This window comes from Protopterus annectens, chromosome 2.part1 (genome assembly GCF_019279795.1).
Source record: "Protopterus annectens isolate FY-2018-M chromosome 2.part1, PAN1.0, whole genome shotgun sequence".
NCBI lineage: Eukaryota > Metazoa > Chordata > Ceratodontiformes > Protopteridae > Protopterus > Protopterus annectens.
The window spans coordinates 1350554801-1350580430 of record NC_056729.1 but is presented as its reverse complement, the minus strand read 5'-3'; the positions used below and the strand labels follow the sequence as shown (position 1 = coordinate 1350580430).

The following is a 25630-nucleotide window of genomic DNA, read 5'->3' as shown; positions in this document are numbered from 1 at the left end:
CATGTTTCTTTCCCCATGTTCCAAACTACCTCCTCTGTTAATAATCTGATATCTTCTAAAACAATAATATGTGCATCTACTGCAGCACACCATTGTAATATACCTATTCTCCTTTTAAGATTGTTCATACTGTTCACATTTAAAGCTAATATTTTCAGCTCTTAAGAACAGTTAGTATAATAAAACTTTTATCCCTTTCCAATTTTCCCTAAGAATTATGTTTTTGAATTTTCTTTTCCTTTCTTTAACTCTTTTCCCTATCAATTTTTTTTTATTTCTTACTGTGCACCAATCAGCTTCTTCCTCACTTGTCTCCTCTGTTTCTTTTCCTTGTTACTTTCTTTAACTTCGTGTACAACCTCTTTATTAGTCACATCCTTTTATACATTTTCTTGTATAACACATTCTATCCCTTTCTTCTGTATAACTTCATTTTCATTTTCTTGCACATTCATTTCACATTCTAGCCATGAATGACCAGTATTGCCACATTTTTTCTACTTTAAATCACATTTTTTGCATTTGCCCTGTTTTACCACATAAATAACATCTTTTTATTACATTCATTGATTAAATGATCATTTTTCCACAAAAATAACAAGTTTTTAGTTGAGCCCTGTATTTCACAAAACTCCTATTACCATGAACATCAATAATACTAGGTACGTGCATAACATTATCATTTTCCATTTTCATTATTACTCCACATTCCCATCCCCCAGTTCATAGTCCTCTTTCATCATATATTTTTGTTGTGTCCAATACTTCTTTACAAATAGTTAACAAATGTTCTTTCAGTTATTTTGCTTCAACTTCATTTCTAAATGGGATCATTCTTCTTTTTTATTATTTTTTTTGTTTGTCTGTAAAAACCAAAGATAGCTACAAAAAGGAGATTGCCACTGATTCTAAGGACAACCACAAAGCATTCCACAGCTATGTCAAGAATCTCAATGGCAACACCCAGATCTGCTCTGAGTTACAGCACAATGGCATGAAAATTACAGAACCAACTGATATTGCCAACATTCTGGCAGATTGGCTCAGTGCTAACTTTATCCCCCTCTCACCCCTTAAAGGGCCCAGAATGCAGAGTCCCTGTAATCACATCTGTGGAGGTAAAGGCTGCATGCTCTAAAACCAAAAACACAGCATCCATGGGACCGGGCAACATCCCAGGCTGCATTTTACATGAACTTCAGAATGAACTGGCTCCCCACCTAAGCACCATGTTCAATCATAGCCTCATATCAGGCTTTGTGCCCACTGAATGGTGCACAGCAACAGTTATCCCACTCCACAAATGGGGAGCCACCACTGATCCTGGGAACTATCACCCTATTAGCCTTACGAGCCTGGTCTGTAAGGCCATGGAATGTATCATCATGGAATTCATAAACAAAGACATTGTTAACCACCAAACTCTGGACCCCACCCAGTTCGGGTTTGTGAAAGGCAGATCATGCGTCCTGAACCTGGTCGACTTCTTTGAGGCAGTCGTAGACGAGGATAAGGTGGTTCACACAACCTATCGTGACCTCGCCAAGGCTTTCAACACCATCCCCCATTCTGGAATTATAGCTAAACTTACTAAACTAGGTATAAATCCCTATGTCACAAGATAAGTTGCTAACTGGCTCACTGACAGAACCCACTCTGTAAAAGTTGCAGACTCCAAATCTGACTTCAAACCAGTGACAAGTGCAGTACCGCAGGGTTCAGTCCTGGGACCTCTCCTGTTTGGTATCTACTTCTCTGAAGTACAGGCTAACACAGAAGGCCTCTGGTTAATGAAGTTCGCAGATGACTGCAAACTAGGAGCCATAGTCCCGTGTCCCCAAATGATGTGGACACCTTTTGGTAAAAACTCTGTACCCATGAACTACCACATAGGTGGCAATCTTCTTAATGCCGAATGTGTGAGAAGAGACCTTGGGACCCAGGTGGACAGTAGTCTCTCCTTTGATTGCCACAGTAGTCAGGAAATCCTTCTACGTGGCACACCTCATCACAAAAGGGTTCTTATCCAGGAAAAAAGAGGTCATCGTTCCCCTCTACTCAACACTCATTAGACCCATTATAGAGTGCAACGCCCCTTTTGGAATGTACCTCACAAGACATCTGCAGCAGCTGGAAAGGCCACAGAAACAGGATTACTGGCTTTAAACAGATGCCGTACACTGACCGTCTCAAAAAACTCCAGCTTTACTCTGTAGCATATCGCCTACTCCGAGGTGATCTATGCCTAACATATAAACCTAGTTTTCTACATATTTGTTAGCTGCACTTAGGCAGTGGAAGGTACTTTTTTTCTCTCATTTTAACATATAAAGCTATGTCAAACCCAGAGCTGCTGGACATGCTACACCTAAAGAAATCCCAATCCCTCCAAGCTACATGCTCTAGGGACCTAAACCTTGTCACCACAATAAACAAGACATGCTGGAGGGATAGATTCCTGTCCCAGAGACTTCCCATACTCTGGAACAAGCTACCCATCTATGTCAAGTAACATTCCTCATTAACACTCGTCAAGAAAAATCTTGATGAGTGGATGGGAAATAGGAAATACACCCCGGGGATCACTTCTGTGGCTCTGCTCGACAGGGGCACAGGAAATTAACTTTCTTGGGTTGCCGTAAGCCAGGGACCTTTGTTGGCTAGGCTTACTTAGGCCCTTGGGTTGATAGCCTAGTACCTACCTATGAACCTAAGACATATTCTGACCATGGATAACTATTTTTCTTTTGTTCATATACACCCAAAAGTTTTTCCATGGCCTGGCCAGTCTCAAATATCAATTTACAAAAAGTCTCTTTATTAATTAAAATGAATGCTTTTACCTCTTTTGTTTTGACAGCCAGAGGTGCTATGACTGAGTCTCAAACCTTATACCTGTCCAACTTATACCTGTCCAAACTTTCTTCTTTTTTACAGCTCACACATACTGTATACTTCTTTTTTGTTTCTTTTATTTATTCTTTCTTCTTTGTTCCTTCTCCCACAGTTTGTGCATAACTTTTTGTCTTTGGAACTTTTTCTGGCACAGTCTCTTCTCCTTTTTCTTCTTCTACTTTCTCCATGATGTCACTCCATGAAATTTATGCTCCACTTTCTGGTTCACTTTTGTTTACCATTTCTCCCAAATAATCATCCCGCAACCCCCTTGATTGGAGGATTGTAATTATGCATTTCTCAGAGGTAACTGTCTCTTCTTCTAACAATCTCTTCTGAAAGTTTTCCTCTGAATCCATCTCTGTTACATCTACAACCTCCTTTTCTTCCAATATCACTGTTTTTTTCTCCACCCACAGAATCAGAAAAAAAAACTTCTGGCAGTGATTCTATCATTTCAACTACATTTTCATCAAACTTCACTTCATTTTCAGCCAAAGCTGAATCAGCCATATTTTCTTTCTGTTCCTCCTGGCTGCCTCCACGCCTGGACAGGAAACAGGAAGTCAAGGTTTGTAACATACAAATCCTTACCCCAACTACCAAGAGTAGGTGAAGTTGCCAAATGCCCTGGCCAATCTTCTAGTAGTATAAATAAAAACCTTGGGTCGGGTATCCCCTGAAAAAAAGTCTGTTAGTATAGTAGGCCTAACCTGGTCAGCAAAAAAGGAAAATAAAAGAAAAATAAATAAACAAAACAAACATAATTACAGCATCAAAACAAATGCAAGAAGACAAAAATAATTAAAAAATGTGTGCAAAATTAAACTTGTGCAATGCTTCCTGCAAAGTTTATCAACACATGACAAAACATGACTTCCTTTAGAATAGCTCTCAGTTTTGTAAAATATGCTCATAGGATTAAACAAGCACAACCCTGATCTAAAAATTGCTCATTTCATGTCACATTCTTGTTAACTACTCTTCTTTTTTTTTGAATGTATATTTTAATGTTGTTATAGCAACTAATTATTTTATTTACTTGCTGTCAAAGTAAGCCATTTCCCTAAAATTTTCAGATACAACCAGGCTAACAAATCAGTGGTTGGGATGAAATGCAACATATATACCGACAAAGTAGTGTAGGTAGTCAACCAGCATGTTTTTAGGACATGGGAGAAAACCAGTAATACTCATAGACTGGATTGGAGGTCAACATTGAACACAAGACGCCAGAAATATGAAGATGTCTTACAAGTTCACCTCCCTTATGTCTGCTAGAGCATTGTTTTAACAAGCAGTCAATTTCATGTCCAGCTATGGATGCAAATATCTGCCTACAAGGTACCTGATCCATAAATTCTAAATAATAAGTGCATAATACTAAATATGAAAGATTGAAATGTATCTCAAACTTTTAATGCAGCCTAACTTTAACAGACAAAAGGAAAATGTTTCTTCTGAGGTGTAATGTTTTTAGATTTTTGAGCAACTGTAGCATTATTTCATTTCTATCATGCTTATTATTGTAAAATGGAAAACCGAGGTTACTACGATTGTGGTTCACACGGCAATGCTTACCAGCACTGCTGAGACTAATATCTTTTTCCCATACAGATGATAACTTACCACATGTTGGAACGTCTTCCTCAGCAGAGGAGGTCTGCTCATCTGTTGATGGTTTCTTTTTTCCTAAGCCCATGATTTTAGTGATCTTCTTTCCAGTGACTTTAGCCACTGCCCCTTTAGGTTCAGATTTCGAGTTTTTCTTTACTTTCACTGGGAAAGGAGGAAACACTGTTACTGAAATCAATGAAGTGTTTTCTGTTCTGAGTATCTCTTAAGAAGAAATATAAAACAATGAAAAGATAGTATTTTATAAATAAAATATAAAATAATCTACTTGAACTCCAGTAAAGCTCCAAATAAATAATTTCAGACTTGTTTACTTTAAACATTCCAAAGAATGTCGGGTCTGCTATCAAAATGAAACCGCAAGCATGTCTAGGAATACTGAAATCTGATCAGTTTCTGCTCCTCAGAAACTCTAATGTTGCAGAAAACTGTAGCAAGGCAAGCGTTTTAGGTATATTTACATTGCATTTAGGTCACATGTTATGTTATGCTACAACTTCAGATGTTGTATGTGTGTGTGTGTGTGTGTGTGTGTGTGTGTGTGTGTGTGTGTGTGTGTGTGTGTGTGTGTGTGTGCGCGCGCACGTGTGTGTGTGTGTGTGTGTGTGTGCGCGTGTGTGAGTGTATAATGCTGTTCAGAACATATTTGCAGCTGTACTACCTCAATTCATATTATGTCAGCAATGCAGCATGCAATTTATGTAATCCTTTCATTCGCTTACATCTGAACCAGCATAAATCTTCTGTACATCTCTTAACCGTTTAAAACTGCAAGTGCAATTCCTTTGCAGAATAGCCTATATACTACTGTGGCATACATACTTGTTCTATGCAATTCATTGTGGGGTAAATGAGTTGACGATACTCCAATAATATTATAACCATCACTGAAGACTGTTCCTGCTTACTGAAATGTTACAGAAATCCTATTGCAGACTGCATTATGCAGATACTATTCATCTGAAGATGAATTAAGTACAGTGTATTAGAATCACACATCATTAGAGCATCTTCTGACATGGCTCTTTCAAGACTTTACATATATAATGATTTCAAAAAAGAAGGATATTAGAGACCCACCTCCTGAGCCACAGGCCCTTATAACAAATATACATGTTTTGTTACTGTCTTTAAAATTCTGACTAAGTATTAAGTATCTTCTGAAAAACAGGCATCAAACATGTGGAAGAAAAAAAATAATGACAAATGCTAATCCTTTGAAAACATTACTGGAATATTTTAAATATATCTCATTCATCTGTGTCCCTAGATTATGCTAGTTGATATGGTTTTATTCTCAAATAACAAATCATAAATTTAAAAGCATACACGTAAAGACACAACTTAAAAAATGGAGACAGAACTGGGTTCTTCATATGAGAAGTAACAGTGACAGTCCCTGGATACATGGGCTTCTAAAACATCTCACTTAAAGCAGCTGTGATTATTTCAATTGGGTTTGGACTGGATAGCTAAATAAAGAGCACTGCTTCTACCAGTGTATTCATTTTTTTCTGTGATAGAATGGTATGACACTTGAGGAATAGCTAAAGCTGTACTTCTGTAACTGCTCCATTTCTGTAATTGTCATACAGATTGTATATAGGTTCATAGATTAGTACTAGGCTAACTGCCCTTGCGAGCCATTTCAACCCTAGCCAATTATCCCCTGTGAGATTCAAACCCTGTACCCTGTGTTTGTAAGGCAAACACCTTAACCATTAGGCCACCCTCCCCATCTATGATAATAATATATTATATCATTGTTAAGCACTTACTGTCACTAATAGTAAATGTTTTATTGTCTAATTCAGTTGCTATCTGCTTACTTTTACTTGTCAGTTCAACTGTTTATTGTCTGATTATTGTTTCTGCATGCTTGCATAGCCAGGCCATGCCTGAAAGGGTCAAAGGATCAATGTACTTACCTGGTTAACACATGTAAAATAAAATAAAGTAACATAACATAAAATAATGACAAAGATGTAAGACATAAGAAACCAAGTTTCAAGATGAGTAGGATGTTTAATGCAGTGCATGAAATGGGCCTGCTTGCTGCCGCTCTGAAAAGCCAACTAAGCCCTAAATGCTACATGTTTTAATCCACGAGAATATTTTCCTTCCATTAAATATGAATCCCACACATCATCATCAGCCCCCTTTTTCCTATTTTTTCTACATGGGGTCAGAGTATCGTGTTAACTGTTGCCAACTCTCTCGATTCACACTCATACCTTCTTCAACACTCATGCCTGACTGTCACAGATCTTCTTTCACACAATCCATCCACCTCTTTGCTAGATGTCCTCTCTTCCTCCAACCTTCTTTCTGTCTGTCCCAAATCTTCCTCACCAGATTGTCTTCTACTTTTCTGCACATGTCCAAACCACCGTAATCTGTTCTCTTTTATATTTTCTGCAATTGGAGCTACTGTGGCTTCTGCTCTTATGTCCTCATTTGTTCATCTGTTCCACAGTGTGCATCCTACCACCCTTCTCAGGCACGTCATTTCCATCACATGTAGCTTCTTCAAATATTCTGCCTTTACTGCCCAGGTTTCTGTACCATACAGTAGTACTGGTCACACCACTGTCTTGTACACCTTACTTTTCAGCTTCTTTGGCATTCTTCTGTCATAGTATACACCTGTCACTCTATGCCATTTGGCTGTAGCCCCTCTGATTCTAGCTTTGACCTCTTCATTCAGACCTCTCTTCTCCTCAACCACCCCTCCCAGATACCTGAAGCTGTTTACCTGTTCCACTATCTTCCCTTCTATCTCTATTCTCAGCTTCTTCTGATTTCCCAAATTTGCTGCCATTACCACCGTCTTAGCTGTGCTTATTTTTATCCCATGTGCCTTGAGTTTTGCATTCCATTCTCCTATACTTTGCTGAAGTTCTTGCTCAGAGTCTGCCTGTATGCCACGTCATCTGGATACAGCAACTTTGTTGATCTGTCTCCTCTGACCTGTTTACTAATGTAGTTCATCACCACTATGAACAGCAGTGGGCTCAGAGCTGAATCCTGGTGTACACCCACTCCCACTGGGAACCCCTCTATGAGGCCGAACACTGTTCATACTTGAGTCACTGGGTCCTTGTACATAGCCTGCACTAATTCTACCAATGTTTCTGGGACTTCAAACTACTGTAGTACTGCCCAGATCATCTTTCTTGGGACCTTGTCATATGCTTTCCCCAAGTCTAGGAATGCCATTTGGGCTTTCTCCTCATCTGTAACTTCTTCTCAAGTACCTGTCTTACTGCAAACATTAGGTCAATTGTACTACATCCTGCTCTGAATGCGAACTGCTCATCTCCCGTCTTACGTTCTACTACTGTGCGTATCCATTTATCAATCACCTTCTCCAGAACTTTCATGCAATGTGATAGGAGTTTGACGCCTCTGTACTGCCCATAGTTGTGGATCTCCCCTTTGTTATTGTACACTTGACACGAGTATGCATATTCTCCAGTCATCTGGGATACTCCTTTCTCTCCACACCACTCTGAGTACCCTCAGGATCTCATCCAACATCTTTATCACATCTGCTGTAACCTCATCTGAGCCTGCTGCTTTCCCTGACTACATTTTCCTTAGTGCTGTTCTTACGTCTTCTAGGATGGGCCCTTTTTCTTCATTCATCGTACTCCTTCCATCTGTCTTTGATGTCATGTGGACTGGTGAACAGGATGTTGCTGGCATCCCTTATGAAGGGTGTCTATCTTTATCTTTCTGTCTTTGTCTTGCAACTTGATATAGTTTCTTTGTGCCACTTAATGAGTCACTTTCCAGAAGTTGGTAGAGTGCCTCCAGTGCCCTATTCTTTGCTATTGCAACTTCTTTCTTAGCTTCTTTGTTAGCCAACCAGTAGTCCTCCCTAGCTTGGCCAGTCTTTTCTATCACTCACTTCTTCCTGCACTCCTCCTTTCTTTTGATGGCTTCCTGGACTGCATTCCACCACCAGCTTTCCTTATGTACCTTATTTCCATACCTGGCTCAGCCACATATCTTTTCTGTAGTCCTAACACATGCTGTTTTAGACGCTGCCATTCTTGCTCAACCCCACCTATTTCCTCCTCTTCTTGGGGTGCTACAGCCCTGAGTAATTCCTTGAACTGCCGCACCTTCTTTCCAGTCAACTTCCAGGTCTTCAGCCTGGTCTCTGTTGATCTTAAAGCCTTTTCTGACCACTGCTTGCAGATGATTGTGGCAACTAGTGGTTTATTTATTTATTTATTTTAATTTCCAGTTTGATAACCGGGGATGTCCACTGGGCCCGAAAGCCCATTTTCAGTGGAGGTCCGGGGAGAAAAGCTCCATATTACAAACACATTGCACACTTAAAGCTCCATATTACAAACACATTGCACACACACAATTTACAAACAAGTAAAAATAAAATTTTTATACAACTGTATTGTTAGCACAGAAACAAAATACACATAGATATGAAATGCAAATGAAGTAAATCAGAGGAGAAGTGTAGGAAAAAGGAGGTGCAAAGAAATAAAGGAGAAGAGATGCCAGGAGGAGGAAAAAAAAGAACAGTTAGACAAAGATTCATTTTATGTTTGTGGTGAAAGGTACATTTTACGGAAATGGTAAAATATACAGTTGAAGGCGTTATAGGCAGTGGGGAATTGAAGATATAAAAAGTATTTACATAGAGTTTATACAGGGGGAAAAAAGATAAAGAAGTAGAGGGTGGGGAGCTGAAGAAAGAGTTGGAAGAAGAGGGGCAGGAGGGAGAATATTGAAAAGGGGATGTAATAGGATCTAGGTAGGAAGTATACAATTACATTTCTAGTTTTGGGAGAGGTGAGAATGGAGTAGAGATTTGAATTGTTCAGGGCTTGTAGTGATTCTTAGCAGGGGAAGAAGCAAGTTCCATGTCTTTGCTATAGTGTAAGAAAGTAGTAGGTGGCCAGGGGGTCGTTTAGGTTTGTGCACTGAAAGAAGATTTTGGTGGGCTGATCTTAGGGGCCTGAGAGGAGTGTAGAAAGACAAGACATTAGATAGTGCAGGGCAAGCAGTGGGTTTAAAAATTAGTTTGTGGGCAGTTGTAAGTTGGAGGTAGTCAAAATGATTAGGGAGTTCAAGCCATTGAAGACTATTGAGGGAGATGCAATGGTGAGTAGAATGAGTAGAGTTAGTAGCGAATTTGGCAATTTTGTTGTAGCAACTTTCTAGTTTTGAGGAGATAGAAGCTGTTGTGGGCCAACTATTTCACTGGGGATAACTTTGCAATCATGGATTCTACTCCAGTGCCTTTTCCTTACTAGGAGGAAGTCTACCTGATTTGCATGTTGGCTACTCTTGTATGTGATCTTGTGACTGTCTCTCTTTCTGAACCATGTATTGGCTACTATCAAGCCATTTGCCAGATAGAAGTCTAGAATGGCTTTTCCTTCTTTATTCCTGTTGCCCCACCCATGTGGACCCAGGCAGTCCTCCTATCCTGTTCTGTCTGTCCCAATATGTGCATTTAAATCACCCATTATCAGCACCAATTTATGTTGTCCTGCTTTGTCTAGTAGGTCCTGAAACTGCTGTCTGAATGCACTCTTTTCCTCACTATCACAGGTTCACAGGTTAGTACTAGGCTAACTGCCCTTGCAAGCCATTGTAAGCCTAGCCAATCATCCCTTGTGAAACTCAAACCCTGCACCTTGTGATTGTAAGGCAAACACCTTAAGCATTAGGCCACCCTCACAACCCTGTTGTGCGGCATAGGTTGAGATTATGAATACTGCCCTGTCATTACACTGGAGTCTGATTGCCATGAGTCTGTCATTAATTCTGATGATATCACTCGCTGCCTTCTGAAGCCTCTCTCTCACCACAATTCCTACACCATTTCTAGCCTGTCCCCCTCCTGAGTAGTACAATTTGGATCCCAAGCCAAGTGGCTTTGCTACATTGCCCTTCCACTTGTCTCTTGAATACATAGGATGTCCAGTCTCCTCCGTATCATCATGTCATCCACTTCCTAGCTGCATCCTGTCACTGAAGCTAAACACGTATATTTAAATAAAGCTTGTATTGCTGCTTCTGTCTTTTGTTTGGCTGTTATATTATGTTCAGTTCCTCTCTGCACACCATGACATGTCTGCAAATCTCTTGACATTTCCTTTAGAATTTTGTATCCTTGGCTATTACATCACATCAGTCATCAAATTTAAGAATTTTACCCCAGAAAAAGCCCACATTGCAAAGGTGTAGATAGTCATTCTTGCTTTTCCTATGACGGGGGGTGATAAACCTCTTGAGTCTCTATGGAATAACAGCACTTTTGATTCCAAACACTTCTCTTGTGTAGTGTTCTCTATAGCTGGGACAGGAGCCAAGTTTGGGATGTCAGAAACTGACACCAATGGCTGCAAAGGGAGTGCATGGAAGGAAGCTACCTGAGCTATGAGGCAGAATTTTTAAGCAGTTTTACAGAACTATTTTTTTTGCCAGGTAAGCCCTGTAGACCCATAAACTGTAAGATGGATAGCAAACTGGCTGATAGATATAACCTCTATCTGACAACCAGATAGCAAAAAAGATGATTAATGGCATTCCTCAGGGCTCAGAACTGGGATTACGTCTGTGTGTCATCTACTTCTAGGTGCATCTCATCTACTATGTGTTTTATAAATATCTTCCTTATCTACTACATGAGTATGAAATTTTCATCTCTTCATTACTCTGCCTATGTTCCTACAATTCATAGCTTCATAAGTGTCTACTAGGCTCATGACCTCAAGAGCCTTTTTAAACCTAACCATGCATCCCAAATCTCTGAGAAGTTCTGGAACCTTGATAAGTGTAAGCAAGAGCTTGAGAGGTTCCTGAGAGATGAAACATTTAGACGCTACCTGTACCTATCAAAGACATAGGTACCTAACCAGAAAGAATGAATTTCCTGTTCCCTAACCAATTGTCCCAGTTACACTTGAATGGTTAGGGAGGAACTCTGCTTCACATTGACGGGGGCCTCTTTCAGAGAAAGAGTAGTCTCTGGGATACACACCTGTCTTTCCAGCATATCCCATTTATACCACAGCCAAAGTTTAAGTGTTTAGAATGGGTAATTCTAGTGCTGCTTGTTTTTTAATATGCCGGAGTCCAGTCAAAGTGGAGTTTTACAATGCCATGTATATCAGGCATAGACCTCCCCTCAAGAGCCTGTAGGAGACAAAATACAGGGACAGAGCCTTGAGGTGGTCTGCATAGGGCATATTACTTACACACTGTATTCTTTTAGTGAGGAACCTCTGTGAACATTCCAGTTGTTGGATATGCCTGGTTAGGTACATACAAAAGGGGGCATTGTACTCAATCATATGTCTGATGAATGCCGAATACAGTGAAACAATGAACCTCCTTGGACCTAAATGCCATACTTTTTTTTTTTTATAAGTTGCACAACAGAGGATGATTTCATCACTACTGTAGACACATGATGGTCAAAGGCTAGATTACTGACTATTTGTGTCCCCAAGTCCCTGACTACTGGGTCAACTCTTACTGGTATGTTGTCAATATGATAGTTACCAGGGGGGATGACTTCCCAAAGGATACTGTTATGCATTTCTTGGCATTTAGTTTTAGTCCATGGCTCTGGCACCAGTTGTTTGTCTGTGTCAGCCCTTCCTGTAAAATATTTGTGTTGGTGGGTAACTCAGTGACAGCTCCTAATTTACAATTATTTGCAAATTTAGTCAGCCAGAGGCTATTGATATTGGCACTGACTTCAGAGAAGTAAATGCCAAAAAAGGAGAAGTCCAAGAACAGATCCCTGAGGGACTCCACTTCTACTGGCTTCTTTGCAGAGGGGGAATCCCCATTTCTAACTTGCTGAGTCCTGTCTGTGAGCCAGCTGGATATCCACTGGGTTATATAATGGTTTCTCCGTAACCTCTTAAGTTTGTTAACAATGCCTGAGTGGGGTATTCTGTCAAATCCCTTGGCCAGATCAAGGTAGACAGTGTGAACCATTTTGAAATCATCCATTGTTTTGTTGACCTTTTCCAAGAAGCCTACCAGGTTGAGTAGGCATGACCTGCCCTTGATGAAACCAAATTGGGTTGGGTTGAGTCTCTGGAGGTTTCCTATTTCATTACTGATCATTTTCATGATAATTCTTTCTATGGCTTTACATATGAGACTGTGATACTTATGGGTCTGTAGATGGCCCAACTTGTGCAGAGAGATGACTATTGCTGTTCTTCATTCATAAGGCAGAAAGTCTATTTGGAGGCTACAGTTAAATAGCCATTCCAGAGGGCCTGACATGTCTTGTTTCATGCTATTTAGAATGTATATTGTCTGGTTCCATTGATTCAGTGGTCTTGGCCTTATAGAGAGCATTAAAGGCCTATTCCCTAGTGATATCTGGGGGAGTTATATTTGATGGTATTTCTTGAGGGAAGATTGAGGGGTAAAGAGGGGTAAAGTTGCAGCTGAATTTGTTGGTCAGTAGGTTTGCTATATCTTGTGGCTCAGCATAGGTGGTTCCATTAACAATAAGCTCTGCAAACAATTGTGTATTGCCTTTGAGGTTGCAAATATAGCTAAAGAATGTCTTGTGCTTGTCCTTGGCCTGAGAGGCCAAATCTACCTCAGATTTGGCTTTGATAGACTTTATTTGTCCTCTGAGTTCTTTGTTTAGTTTGATGAGAGTACTTTTATCCTGCTGGGTGTGGCACCTCCTAATTTTTGCCATGATTTTCTTCCTTTGTTTGGAAGGCTTGCTTTTTGAATTAGTTCTGTACTTCTTCCTGGTGGGTACAGCTGCCTGTTGAAGCTGTTAACATTCATGTATACTGTTTCTGTGAACAGATCTGCATAGGCAGCAGTCTTCTTAGAGTTTATGGGGGCTTAGATTTTGCCAGGTTATCACTTAATAGTAGAAAGTTAGCCTTAGAGTAGTTTGTGAATATTCCAGGGTTAGCTGGGGTTCCAAGTTTTATTTTTACTTCATGGAGACCATTTTGTGGTCTGACCTTACCAGAGAAGACATTACTCTAGGGGGTGTGTAGCAGTCTCCCATATTAGTGAGGACCAGATCCAGCATGGTTGCACCCCTGGTTAGTGTATTGACAATCTTTTCCAGAGATTTCTATGTGTCTATACATTTGGCCTCATATATGATTCCCAGTTGATAGTGAGGTAATTAAAGTCACCCATGAATATGGTACTGGGTTTGATGGTGAGTGTTTCTAATAAGTTTAAAAACATGCTATGGGTTTCCTGCTTTATAGAGGAGGACCTATAGCTTGTAAGGACGTGGTACTGGATTTTGCCTATGGTGATTTGTACATGGAAAAGTTAAGTGCATTGTCCTGTTTGTCTATCCTTGAGGATTTTGATGTAAATCAATACACCTCCACCTTTACCCCCTGTCTGTGTAGTAGCTGGTCTAAAAGTGTGGAAAGCATTATAAACTTACACTGTCAGTGTGCTCTTTGCAGATTTAAACCATGTCTCAGTGACCGCACAGACTTCAGCATTCTCTAGGGTAAATACAGCTTCTAGGGAGTGGAGCTTTTGTTCAAACTCATAGTATTGAGCAGTAACAACTTTAGACTTTCTTGGTTTTGATACGCTATGCCAGAAGCACTTTTAGTTTGGAATTGCCCAAAAAGAGGCATTATGGGGGAGGACAATGTTTTAGCAAACATTCAAAAGCCTAGAGAGGAGAGGTACAGACCATTCCTTGCAAAACAGCATGGTCTGTTGACCATCTCCTTCCATGCTGACAAATACTGGAATCCCTTAGAATGACAGCAGAAGCTAAGCCACTTACTAAAGTCAGTCATCATTTCTTCATACTGTGGCATCATCCTTGGAGAAGGTTAAATGCTGCTCAGTTCTAGGTTCATACCAGCCTGGGACACATATTCCAAGATCTATGTGATGTCTCTCTTCAGATAGTCTAAATTCAGGTCATTTACACTCGCACTCATGTGGACTATGACTGAGTCACATTGGTACTTGTGGTCCAATGACCTGAGTGCTTGTGTAATGTGGCAGATCCTGTACACTGATAAGTAACTGTACATGATTTTCTCCTTAGTCAGCCTGGTGACAGAGTCATCAGTGTGTCTGACAATGGAGTCACCAATGACCAGAATGCGGAATTGTGTGGTGGCTTGCCTTATGGGCTTAGAAGTAGAGGCTCCATGAGATGTAGCTCTATGTGTTACTGCGGGTGTTGTTTTGAAAGAGTGCATTCAGGGCTGCTGAGGGTGTTTGTTATGTGTACTTCATCTAGGAGGTCTTTGGGGTTTAGGAAGGTCACATTTAAGTGCCTCAGCATACATGGCTCTATGTGTCTGCTTTGAATTATGTGTGAATGGTGTAGCATGTGTACTACTGACAACCTGATTGACACTAGGAGTGTTTTTATGTGAGAGCTTTGCCTCCAGTGACATTGTGTAGTACATATTTCACATACCATATCAGTTTGCTTGAGAATTAACTGTTCGTCAGTAATCATGAAGCAAATTCTACATTGCGTCAGGATGCCAACATCCACCGAGCTGGTAACAGAGATAGTGGGAAAGTTCATATCTATGACAACATATCCTTTTTTATTTGAGTATGTAGCAGGAGTGAGAATATGAAGTACTGTCAGGAGTATCCAGTTTGCACCTTTGGGGAGATTGTTTGTCACTTCAAACTAGTTGTCCTGTCTGCAACTAGGTATTTGTGAAATTTCAATGGTTCTTTTAACAGGAAAAATGTCAGCTCAAGCTGTCTGCGTCTATATGGGGACTGCCAAATACTGAGGGGAAACTAACAAGAAGAGCCTGATGATTTATGGATGAAGTATTTAGGCAGATATTCTGAAGTTAGAAGGGAATCAAACAGTACTTACTGAAAAGAAACAATTAGCTTTTAAAGAATGATGAAAAGAGGGGATTCAACTGAATGGGTACTGCCTGACTACTGTTAAGTGTTGGTCTCACCACAGCTTCACTCTTCTGGGATACAATGCTCCTTTGCTTCTTCCCTCACCAGAAGCAAAACTGTATTAGCAATCCTGAGATCAAAAATAGGCCAAGGTCTGTTTGGTGATCCACAGTCTTGCCCCAGATGATATAAAGGTCTGTAGGGTCTATATTATATATTCGAAGTTTCAAAACTTTGAATCCCATACGTTCAACAACATATGATCGAAGTTTGAAACTTCGAATATATAATAAAACATCAAAAAAATAAAATAAAACTTACCTTAACGACCACATGACATTCAAACTTTGAAAAATTCGTTCATGTAATAGGAACCCAGGTCTGTAGGCTTTTTGTAGCCCTTTTCTGGCTGATGTCTTCAATAATAACCACAGCAATCAGGAAGGTCAAGTGCAGACATTCACTTCCCAACCAGAAACAGTCAGGAATCTATGTAGTCCGCTCCTTCTCTCACTAGGAGCAAAATATAAATAGAAAGTCCAAGCTGGCACCTATGAAGCAGTTAGGCTTTCCAGTGATCAACAGTCCACAGAAAATAATGCCCCTATACTCCTTCTTTCAGCAGGAGCAAAACAGAAGCACTAATCTCAACATGACTATTGAGAGGCAGAATGGGGGCTACTGGTGGTCTTGCACTAGATTTTGCAGATTTTAAAGGTAAGATGGAAAATGGGTTAATATCCTAAGAGCTGTAGCGTGCACTAAGAAGTTAGATATAAAAGAGGCAGTAACTAAAGCTTTAGCAATCTAAGTGGAGAGCCACTAATTTTAAAAGAGCAAAATAGATGTGAAGGGGACAGGCACTTTGTATTCTGGTTCTATGGAATACAGTAGGGTTGCCAATAAATGTAAATGGTTGAAGGGGAGTGAGTTCACAAAATGATACTTTTGTGCTTACTCACAATAGCCAATGAAAGAGGAGAGGGAAGGAGATATGTGGGCAAATGAAAATAATGGGCAGGCAACTAGAAAGACAGTTGAGTTTAAAAATACAACAGGATGAGGGTGGGAGAGTGGGGAAAAACTTCATTCTGTGTGACTCACAAGAGACATACATGTGGTCTCTTTCCTAGTTTATATGTGCAAATAAAAGCAGAATACAAGCAAAACACAGTGTAATGAAAATAGACCAAAATACACAAAATAGAAGAGAATAAAGCAATACAAAACACAAGAAACCAAAAACAAACTAACTTTCCCTAACAGCAAGTTGTGGCAGAGTATGGGTGAGTTTTCTGTCTACTATGGCATATAACATCACAAACTGAAAATTCCTCTTGTTTTAAGCTGGTAAGCCTTCTATGTACAAATACCTCTTAATAAGATGGAGATGGTCACACTGTCTAGTTGACTGGCTTGCTAGAAGTAATACAATTTATAACTAGGCATTGAAGGAATCAAACCCATGACTATGTCCAAGAGGTCCTTAGCAGATCAAATGCTTAAGCCTCTGAGGATATATTTCTCACTTTTAATGGTTTGTATTTAGTATTTGCTTTACACATCCAGAAATTATCTTTCTTAAAACGTCTATCTCAAAGGGTTAGTTGGTACCTTAATCACTATATTTTTAATACACAGTCTATCCATTCTTTATCATTAAGCAGATTATATAACATGCATTTAATGCAGTATATATTTTTGTAATTTTTTCCATACTATGAATTTTTTCAAGTACAGTTAAATTTCATTCTTCTGTGGTTTGTGTTCACATGACTAAACAGCATTATGTCATATAATTCTGTTCTTTCTCTTAATTTTCTTGTGTTCCACAATTTATACAGTTCCTACACATACACTTACAAAGTTGTCCCTTCAACTATAAGGCTATCTCATTTCTGCATTCTGTGCTATAGGAAGAGCATATGTACTCGCAGACTACTACTTTATCACTAGCTAGTTTTTACAGCAAAATGAAAATGCTAATATACAGCAACCAGAGCCTAACCAGGTTTTATTTATATTATTTCTCGTCCTGCTTTAATGCTTAACGGTTAAAATATATAAATGTTATTGATTAAACTAAAAGCTAATTCTAAAACTTTGTTGTCAGTAACTCTAAAGCTAGTGGTCCATTTACAGATAATGTTTGTATGTATTTTGTTCACATAATCTAATATTCTCTTACTAACAATGTGAATAAAGTGTGGTGAGTTTCAAATAATCTGTTTTCCATAGTTCATTTAGATTCAGACAATAAGTGCATTTTATTTATTCCAGAAAGATATATTCTTTCTTTTTTAAGACTGTAAATGTTGGGAAAAATCAGAATCATCTGTAGAATAAACTCCCTTGCCATGTCAAGCAGAGTACCTCAGTATCCCTTTTTAAGCACAACCTGAAGAACTGGATGGGAAACAGAAAACACACCCCTGGAATTCTGCCTGCGTCCCTGCTGGACAGGGGCTTTGGGTGTTGACTTGTCTAAACATGGGCTAAACTCTTGGCTAGGCTTATAAGAGCCTCAGGGCCAATAGCCTAGTAACTTCTTATGATCCTATGATCATATCACTTTATTCCAGAAAGATATATTCTTTATTTTCTAAGAATGTAAAATGTGAAAAAATCTAAATCATATCTCTTAGAAAAGCCTGAGTTCGCTGTGAGAAAGGGTTTATACTTGGTTTTAGTTGCTCCTTCTAGACTACTCTGTACTACAATATATGCTTCATAGTCTATCTCAGTTGTGAAAACTTAAAAAAAAAATTCACTTATATTAACGTTATGTAAGGCTAAAGCTGCTACTAAAGTACTGATAACTGTAGTCTACACAGAATCAGCACAGCACTCATCTTTCATAAACTCTGTGTAGCTTGACCCTTTGGTCTTCCTTAAAAATGGATATTCCATGGTACATTCAACAACATTACAAGGGTCCAAATAAAATTTTGCAAATAAAAGTAAAGGTCCAGAGGTTAATTAAGAATGGCCTTTACAGAAAACCTTTAGTGTACACTTGCTATCAAGGCAGCGAAGGTTACCAACGGCATCAAGCTGAACTTATGCATGCTCATACCATCTAGTACTTTCACACCAAACTGCAAAATAAAGCTAGTCATAATGTTTTCATTTAACATAGCATGCTCCACAACATGCAACATTATCTACTTAAATTGTGATGCTGTATGTTTTCAAAGTGTTATTACTATTTATAATTAAGGGTAAAAACAAAGTCAAGAAATCCATGTTTAAATGTACTACAAACATGCTGGAAGTGAAAATAAAAATACAGAAGAGTGCATATAATTACCACCCAAAAACAGATCTGGACATTGCAAAGAAAAGATTTCACAAGGCATGTATTCACTGCTAGCTAGGCAGATATCTAGCGGAGGATGGAAGAAAAAAAAACATTCAATTAGGATACTCTGAAGAGGATTGATTCTCAAAAGGAGGTTCAGGGCCTATGAACATGCTAGAACAACTACATGCTGCCCCCGCTGGCAATGCGGCATTCCATGTCCATAGTCGCACAACAGCTCCATCTGTTTTGATTACATTGATCACACTTAGACTACAGCCCTTGAAAAATAATGTATCATAGTAGGAAAAACAACTACATCAACTCAACTAACATGCAGAAATGTATTTATTTTTATTTATTTTATTTTACATTTGTTGACTGGGAGAGTCCGGCTGAATACATGTCCATTTTCAGCGGAGGCCCAGGGAGAAAAGCTCCACAGATTAAGAACAAACAACTATGAGATTTCTACATAGCAAGCAAGTATTCATAGGAAAACACATAATTTAACAAGACTCCATAGTTTTAAAGTTACAAAGTACAATATTCATTGGTAGTTGCAAGTTTTAACAAAATTCCATAGTTTAAGTTAAAGTAGTATTTAGAATGTACTGCTTTCCAGTAATAACTCTAATTGAGACAACTATAAGTAAAAGGGGGGTTGGAGTGCATGTTAGGGTTAGTTTTGTGAGATCTGGTTGGGTTTAAAGTTGGAATGTGTATAATTGCTGACTGTTGGTGTGGGTGTTCGCAGGTGAGGCACTATAAGGGGGAGTCACGATTCTTCTTGAAGGGATAGAAGTGAAAAGGAGCATTACAGTAGGTCAGAGGGTGTGTGTGATATGGGTCAACCTGGTGATTGACTTTCATTCATTCATCTTGCAGAAATTATACAGATAGCTCCTCTAGCCAGAGCTGGATCATAGTATGATGGGGCCCTAGGAAGGACAATGAACCCCCCCCCCAAGAGTACCTCACATACCCTTACCTCACCCTGCACCATACCCCCACCCCACCATACCGATATCCCACTATTTGGCTGTCTCCCTGCAATTACCGAAAAAGGCTGTTCAAACCAGTCTTAACCTTTACACTCACCACAAAGATTCTGTTTTTACAATGACTACACATTACCAGACATTGATAAAAGCCCTCTAAAATGCTGTTATTTTTAACTAGATATGTGTTTGTGTGTGTGTGTGTGTGTGTGTGTGTGTGTGTGTGTGTGTGTGTGTGTGTGTGTGTGTGTGCATGTTTGCATCTATACATGTATATGTAGATATGAATATACACACACACATACACACATATATGTATATTGATAGGGAGATATACATACATACACACACAAACACACACACACACATTTAGTTAAAAATAGCATTTTAGAGGGCTTTTATCACTGTCTGGTAATGTTTAGTGTGGTAGTGTGTGTGTGTGTGTGTGTGTGTGTGTGTGTGTGTGTGTGTGTGTGTGTGTGTGTGTGTGTGTGTGTGTGTGTTTGCATCTGTATATGTATATATGCATCTATATATCTATATATATATATATATATATATATATATATATATCTATATATATATATATATATATATATATATATATATATATAGATAGATAGATATTGCTAGGCAGATACACACACACACACACACACACACACACACACACACACACACACTCACATATACATACATATGTGTATGTGTGTGAGATGGAGAGTGAACCAGTCCACTGCAACACCAATTTTAACTTTCAGCATTACTTTCTGTCTTCAGCAGTCATCATCCATAGCTTTTAAAAAATCAGGGACAGATTCAGAAATAATTTTGGACAAACAGCAACACTTTTAAAATATTGATACTATTAACTCGACATCCTGACAGAAGAAAAAGTGAATTAATATACATTTTCTTAAGTCAAATAAGTCTAAACTCTATTTGTTGTCTTTATACATTAAGTGTAACTCACCACCTTTCCTCCAAAAGTCATTAGTTTTAGGCAATATTTTGAGGGACACCCTCTATTCGCCTCTTTTTTTTTTTTTTTTTTATAAAAAGAAAGACAGGAAACACTAGAATGAATTGGACTGTTGTTTGGACAGTCACATTGCACACTAATTTATTAAGTGGACTTCATTTAATCTATCACCTTTTTCTTAAAAGTCATCAGGAGGAGGTATTAAGAGGGAAAATCTTTATCCCCTTTGCTAAATACATAAGTTCATTTATTTTCATTAAAAAAAAAGCAGGAAACATTAAAATGAACTGGACTGTGACTTGGACAATCATAGTCACAAGAGCATACTAGAGTAGTGCCAGTGCACACTGGCCTATTACCTAGCCTGCCAACTCCATCAGTTCTGTTCAGACAGCCAGGGAGTCCTCTGGACACTGTGGAGGACACTGGACAACCAAGCTCACTCAGTCGTTCAGCACAGCATTACTAATTTTTACTAGTTATTTGGGTTCAATGTCTCGCTGGTGATGTTACTTGTAGTGGTAACTTTCTTTCTTTTTCCAGGGCATTGAAAGTGCTGCACCTGCCATCAAACAGACTGAATAATTTTCAGGTTAGTTGAGGGTGACACGTAGAACAGACAAAAGAAGTGAGATCATAGATTAGTCTATAGCACTCTGTAGATGATTATGGGGCAAGAAGAAAGGTGGGAAAGGGGACATACAATTTTAAATTTTTAAGCATAAACAAAATTTTAATAAAGTGTCAATGTCTAAAATTAAAAAAAAAAATAGAACAACCCCACTCTCCTAACCATGAATAGAAGACGTCAGTCACTGTCAAAACAAATAATCCATGAAAAAACTCAGTTGGCACACTGGTCTCAATAAAGGCCGATTTCCACAGTAAAAAAGTCCAAATAAAATATTACTTATTAACAGCAAATTGGTATCCACAGACTGATACCAGGTTGCTGTTAATAAATAATATTTTACTTGGACTTTTTTGCTGTGGAAATTAGCCTTTATTGAGACCAGTGTGCCAAGTGAGTGTTTTTCGTGTGTTTTTCATGGATTATTAGTTGTGAGATTTTACATTCTGTTTTTTCCACCTATTTGTGGTTCACTGTCAAAACAAATCAACATGAGTGTGATGTGAGTTGCTTACTTAGCCAAGAAGATAATTCATCTGACTGAAACAAGTGTACAGGTCAGAATCTTTGCATCAGATCCAGAATCTGATGAAGAAAATTAAAGAAAATGTGTATTTTATTTTACATTTTTTGCCTCCCTCCTCTACACTCATCAAATGGCTCTAGATCTGGCTTTACCTTGAGCTCTTGTACAGTTACTTAAATTACACTTGAATACTCAGTGGTCCAAGAAGTTCTCTGTCACAGGCAGCCCACTCAACAAACAATACTCACACACATGGTGCAAAACACAAGAGTTATCAATAAAATAAAACATATGCAGTTTACATCAATTGCAAATAAATATGACATCTGGCTAAACTGAGAATTTGGTTTTGTGAGTATCTGAATGAATTATGTACAGAATAAATTCACAAAACATCAGTCTTTCAGGCAAACAGTTACACACTGAAAATAATCTCCTCTTTTAGTGATACTTTAATTGATACCTGTGATGCTTTTCTATGATGTAGTATTGGGATATTGTAATAACGGATGCATGGCATATGATTAAACAATTAAAACATCGAACCTCACTTCAGCAAGATAAGAGCATCAAACATGTGAAACACAGAAAGCCAACATCAGCTAATCTCACCACATCGAATTGCAATAGCTGGCCAACAGCTGTTCATAAGTTGGAAAGAATATACATACTTACTCACATCATGTTATACATAAAAAAGTAACAAGTAAGATGCTGACATTGCCGCTGTTGGCCAGCTATTGCTATTCAATGTGATGAGATTCATTGATGTTGGCTTTCCATGATTGAGACGTTCAATGCCCTCATCTTGCTGAAGTGAGGTTCGATGTTTTAATTGTTTGATCATATGACATGAATCTGAAATAACATAACTGCACGTCGCCTCTACAGTCTCTAGGTGAACAACAACTTGATATAAGCTTCATTGGATATACAGTAACTGATTCAATGCATCCCTCCATGCGTTTCAAATAATAAACAGCCACCACCTGACAATTTTTCTCTTTGTATTTAAATGTATGTTAAAATGAGATGTACTTCAAGAAGCACTGCACTTTGAGCAATTTTTTATGAACTATTCATTATGGAGTTATTCTGTGAGATCGCCTTCTAGATAGTATTCTAAAACTCCTTCCACTGAAGTGTTTCACAAAGTAGCATTAAATAATGGCTGTAATGGAAATTTAGAATACAAAGATATTTGAGCAGTTCAGGGGCAGAAGTAGTAGATTCAAATAGTCTTTTCAGTTGTGCAATTTACACTGGAAGACATGGATCTGATACATGATGCTTTACAACTAGGCAACATATCTAGCTACAGTGCTACACCTGTTTATATATTTTACAGTTAAAGATGTTTATGTTGCTTAGTTTGCAAGCTGGTCAGTTATCCATTTGTCCCCATGGCACATAAAGGATGAAAGCCTTGCCTGTGACCCAGAAGACCCATGTTTGGGAAAACAGGAAGGAGTGGCTGCTGTTAACATGCTCATCCTGGGGAAGAAAGAGAAGCAACTCTAGCTTACTACTTAGTTAATATCCAGGGAGAACACAGAAGTTTTCAGTTGTGAAGCATTAGTCTGCTGAGCACATGGTACCATGCAATGCTAGGCACTTAGCAAGACCAGGGAACAACAAGTTTATGAAGGCATGCAAGCTTCACTGAGGTCTAGCAGCTATACCAGAGTTCAATGGCACTGCCAAAGGAGACAAGAGCTCCAGGGGCAGGATATGAGGTCTGCCTGACCAAATGGCTAGCCAAACTCCTACAACAAGCCTCACGCCTTTCAGAAATTGAGGAATGAATGTGCCATGTGGCACTTATCACAGAGAGGGAATGGGTCAGATCTCCATTTTGAGCAGGGAAGCTGATGAGCTCACCAGCAAGAACAAATGGGTCGCAGGACTCTCTGTCAGCCAGGGGCTCAGTGTGATCTAGGACAGAGGGAGGTTTGGCAAGCTCACCTTATAGGCACAGTATTTGTCCTTCTGGGAGAAAATTGGTCCACCGGGTGAAATTAGGAGAGGCATTGAGTCAGTTAAGTATCTTTAGCTGGAGAATGACTCAAAGGTTTTACCAATTATATAGACATAATTTAGTACTTAACTATGATTATAAGATACATATGACAGCTTTAGGTAATAGGATGCTCATGATCGTGCTAAGTACATTACCCAGGCAGTACCTGCAAATGATCAGTTGTCATATTAAACAACTAGAAATAAATACAAAAATTAAACCTGGACCAGTATGAATTTATAACAGGGAAAAAGATGCTTGCTAACTTCATGAAAATCTTATTTTTAATGGATTAGAGATGCAGAAATAATCTGGGTCCCTTTTAATTGTGACTATTAATGATACAGAAAAGGTTTCTGATCATGTTGGATGGAGCTTTTCATTTTAAGCCTTAAGGAGTCCTAATGTCCTTTATTACTTCAATAGACTCTAAAATGATGCTAAAAATGCATACAAGGATACAGAGGTTAGAATAAAATTGTTGATATGGATAGCTGATGCTTTATTTTTTTAATGGAATCAAGGTAGAAATGCTACAATGTTCAATACGTTTTATTCTTGAACAGAGTAAGCTGGGATTTTATGAGTGGGGCAAAGAAAGCGTTTGCATTTCATGATACAATAATAAAGTTAATTAGAAATACATATGAAGGATCAAAGAAAAAATCAAAGTGGTAGGGTTCCTCTCTAATAAGTTGCATCTGAACAAAGGAACCAGGTAGAGGTGTCCTCTTCCCCTTTTGTTTTTTGCATTACATTTAGAACTGTTGGCAAAGAAAATAAGAGACTCAGACATTCATGGATATAATTGATATGGTGTTCAAGAAAAGATGGCTTTATTTAAATACCCATATTTATGGGTAATTGATAAAATGAATTATTTAGAAGTATGGATTAAAACAGATTGTATTACAGCAGCTAAGGATATGTGGGAAGAGACTAAACAAAAGATAATACAAAAACTGAGAAACTGGAAGTTCTTGCTTAGGAATATGGATAGCAAGATATGAGCAGTAAAAATGAGTCCCTTTAGTTTTATATAAAGGGCAGGCATATTTTATCAAACAGAGTACAAATTGTGGATAACACTTAATAAACAGTTGAAGTATTTTACTTGGGAGGGGGCAAGAGCAAGGGTCAAGAGGGAGAAGCTGATCCTCCCAATAGGAAAAGGAGATTTAGGATTACCTGATTTGAAGGGATATTTTAGAGCTACACAGTTAAGGCTCACATACATAACACAAGCAGAAAACTACAATTCAAAGTGGAAAAGGATGATGATGAAGCAGGGGGTTAATTCAAGAAGTAAGGAAAGAATGGGATTTGGGGCACAGACCCTCCAGGAGAATAACAACAGTCATGCAGAAGATTATACTCATAAAGTAGCAGAAAGTATACTAAGAACTAAGCCAACACAGGAATGGAAAATGAGGTTCTGCCAATAGTGATGACTGCAATCAGTGGTACAGAGAATACGTAAAAGGGGGGTATGCAACAAATAATTAGAGGGAAAGGTAACAGAATGGGAAGAGGCCAAGAAGACATTTGGATTGCAGGCTAGTGATTGCCTTCCCCATCAGGAACTGATATCAACAACATAGACAATGAGAAGGGGATAAGGAATCCTAAATGAAAAGTTTTTAACTGAATCCATAAAGAAGCTGCTCTTAAAAAAGGGATAATTCATAGGGTATATAAAATATTGCATGATCACTATAAGAATAAATC

At 38.6% G+C, this 25630-nt stretch overlaps 1 protein-coding gene across 2 annotated transcripts in view; it reads right to left on the bottom strand.

Annotated features, from left to right (window-relative positions):
* AFAP1 (actin filament associated protein 1) overlaps positions 1 to 25630 on the bottom strand; it is a 1391048-nt gene that overhangs the window by 265318 nt on the left and 1100100 nt on the right. For both annotated transcript variants that reach the window (XM_044062808.1, XM_044062809.1), the window contains exon 9: positions 4525 to 4674. In XM_044062808.1, the coding sequence (XP_043918743.1) occupies positions 4525 to 4674 (150 nt within the window). The remainder of the gene's footprint in view (positions 1 to 4524; positions 4675 to 25630) is intronic.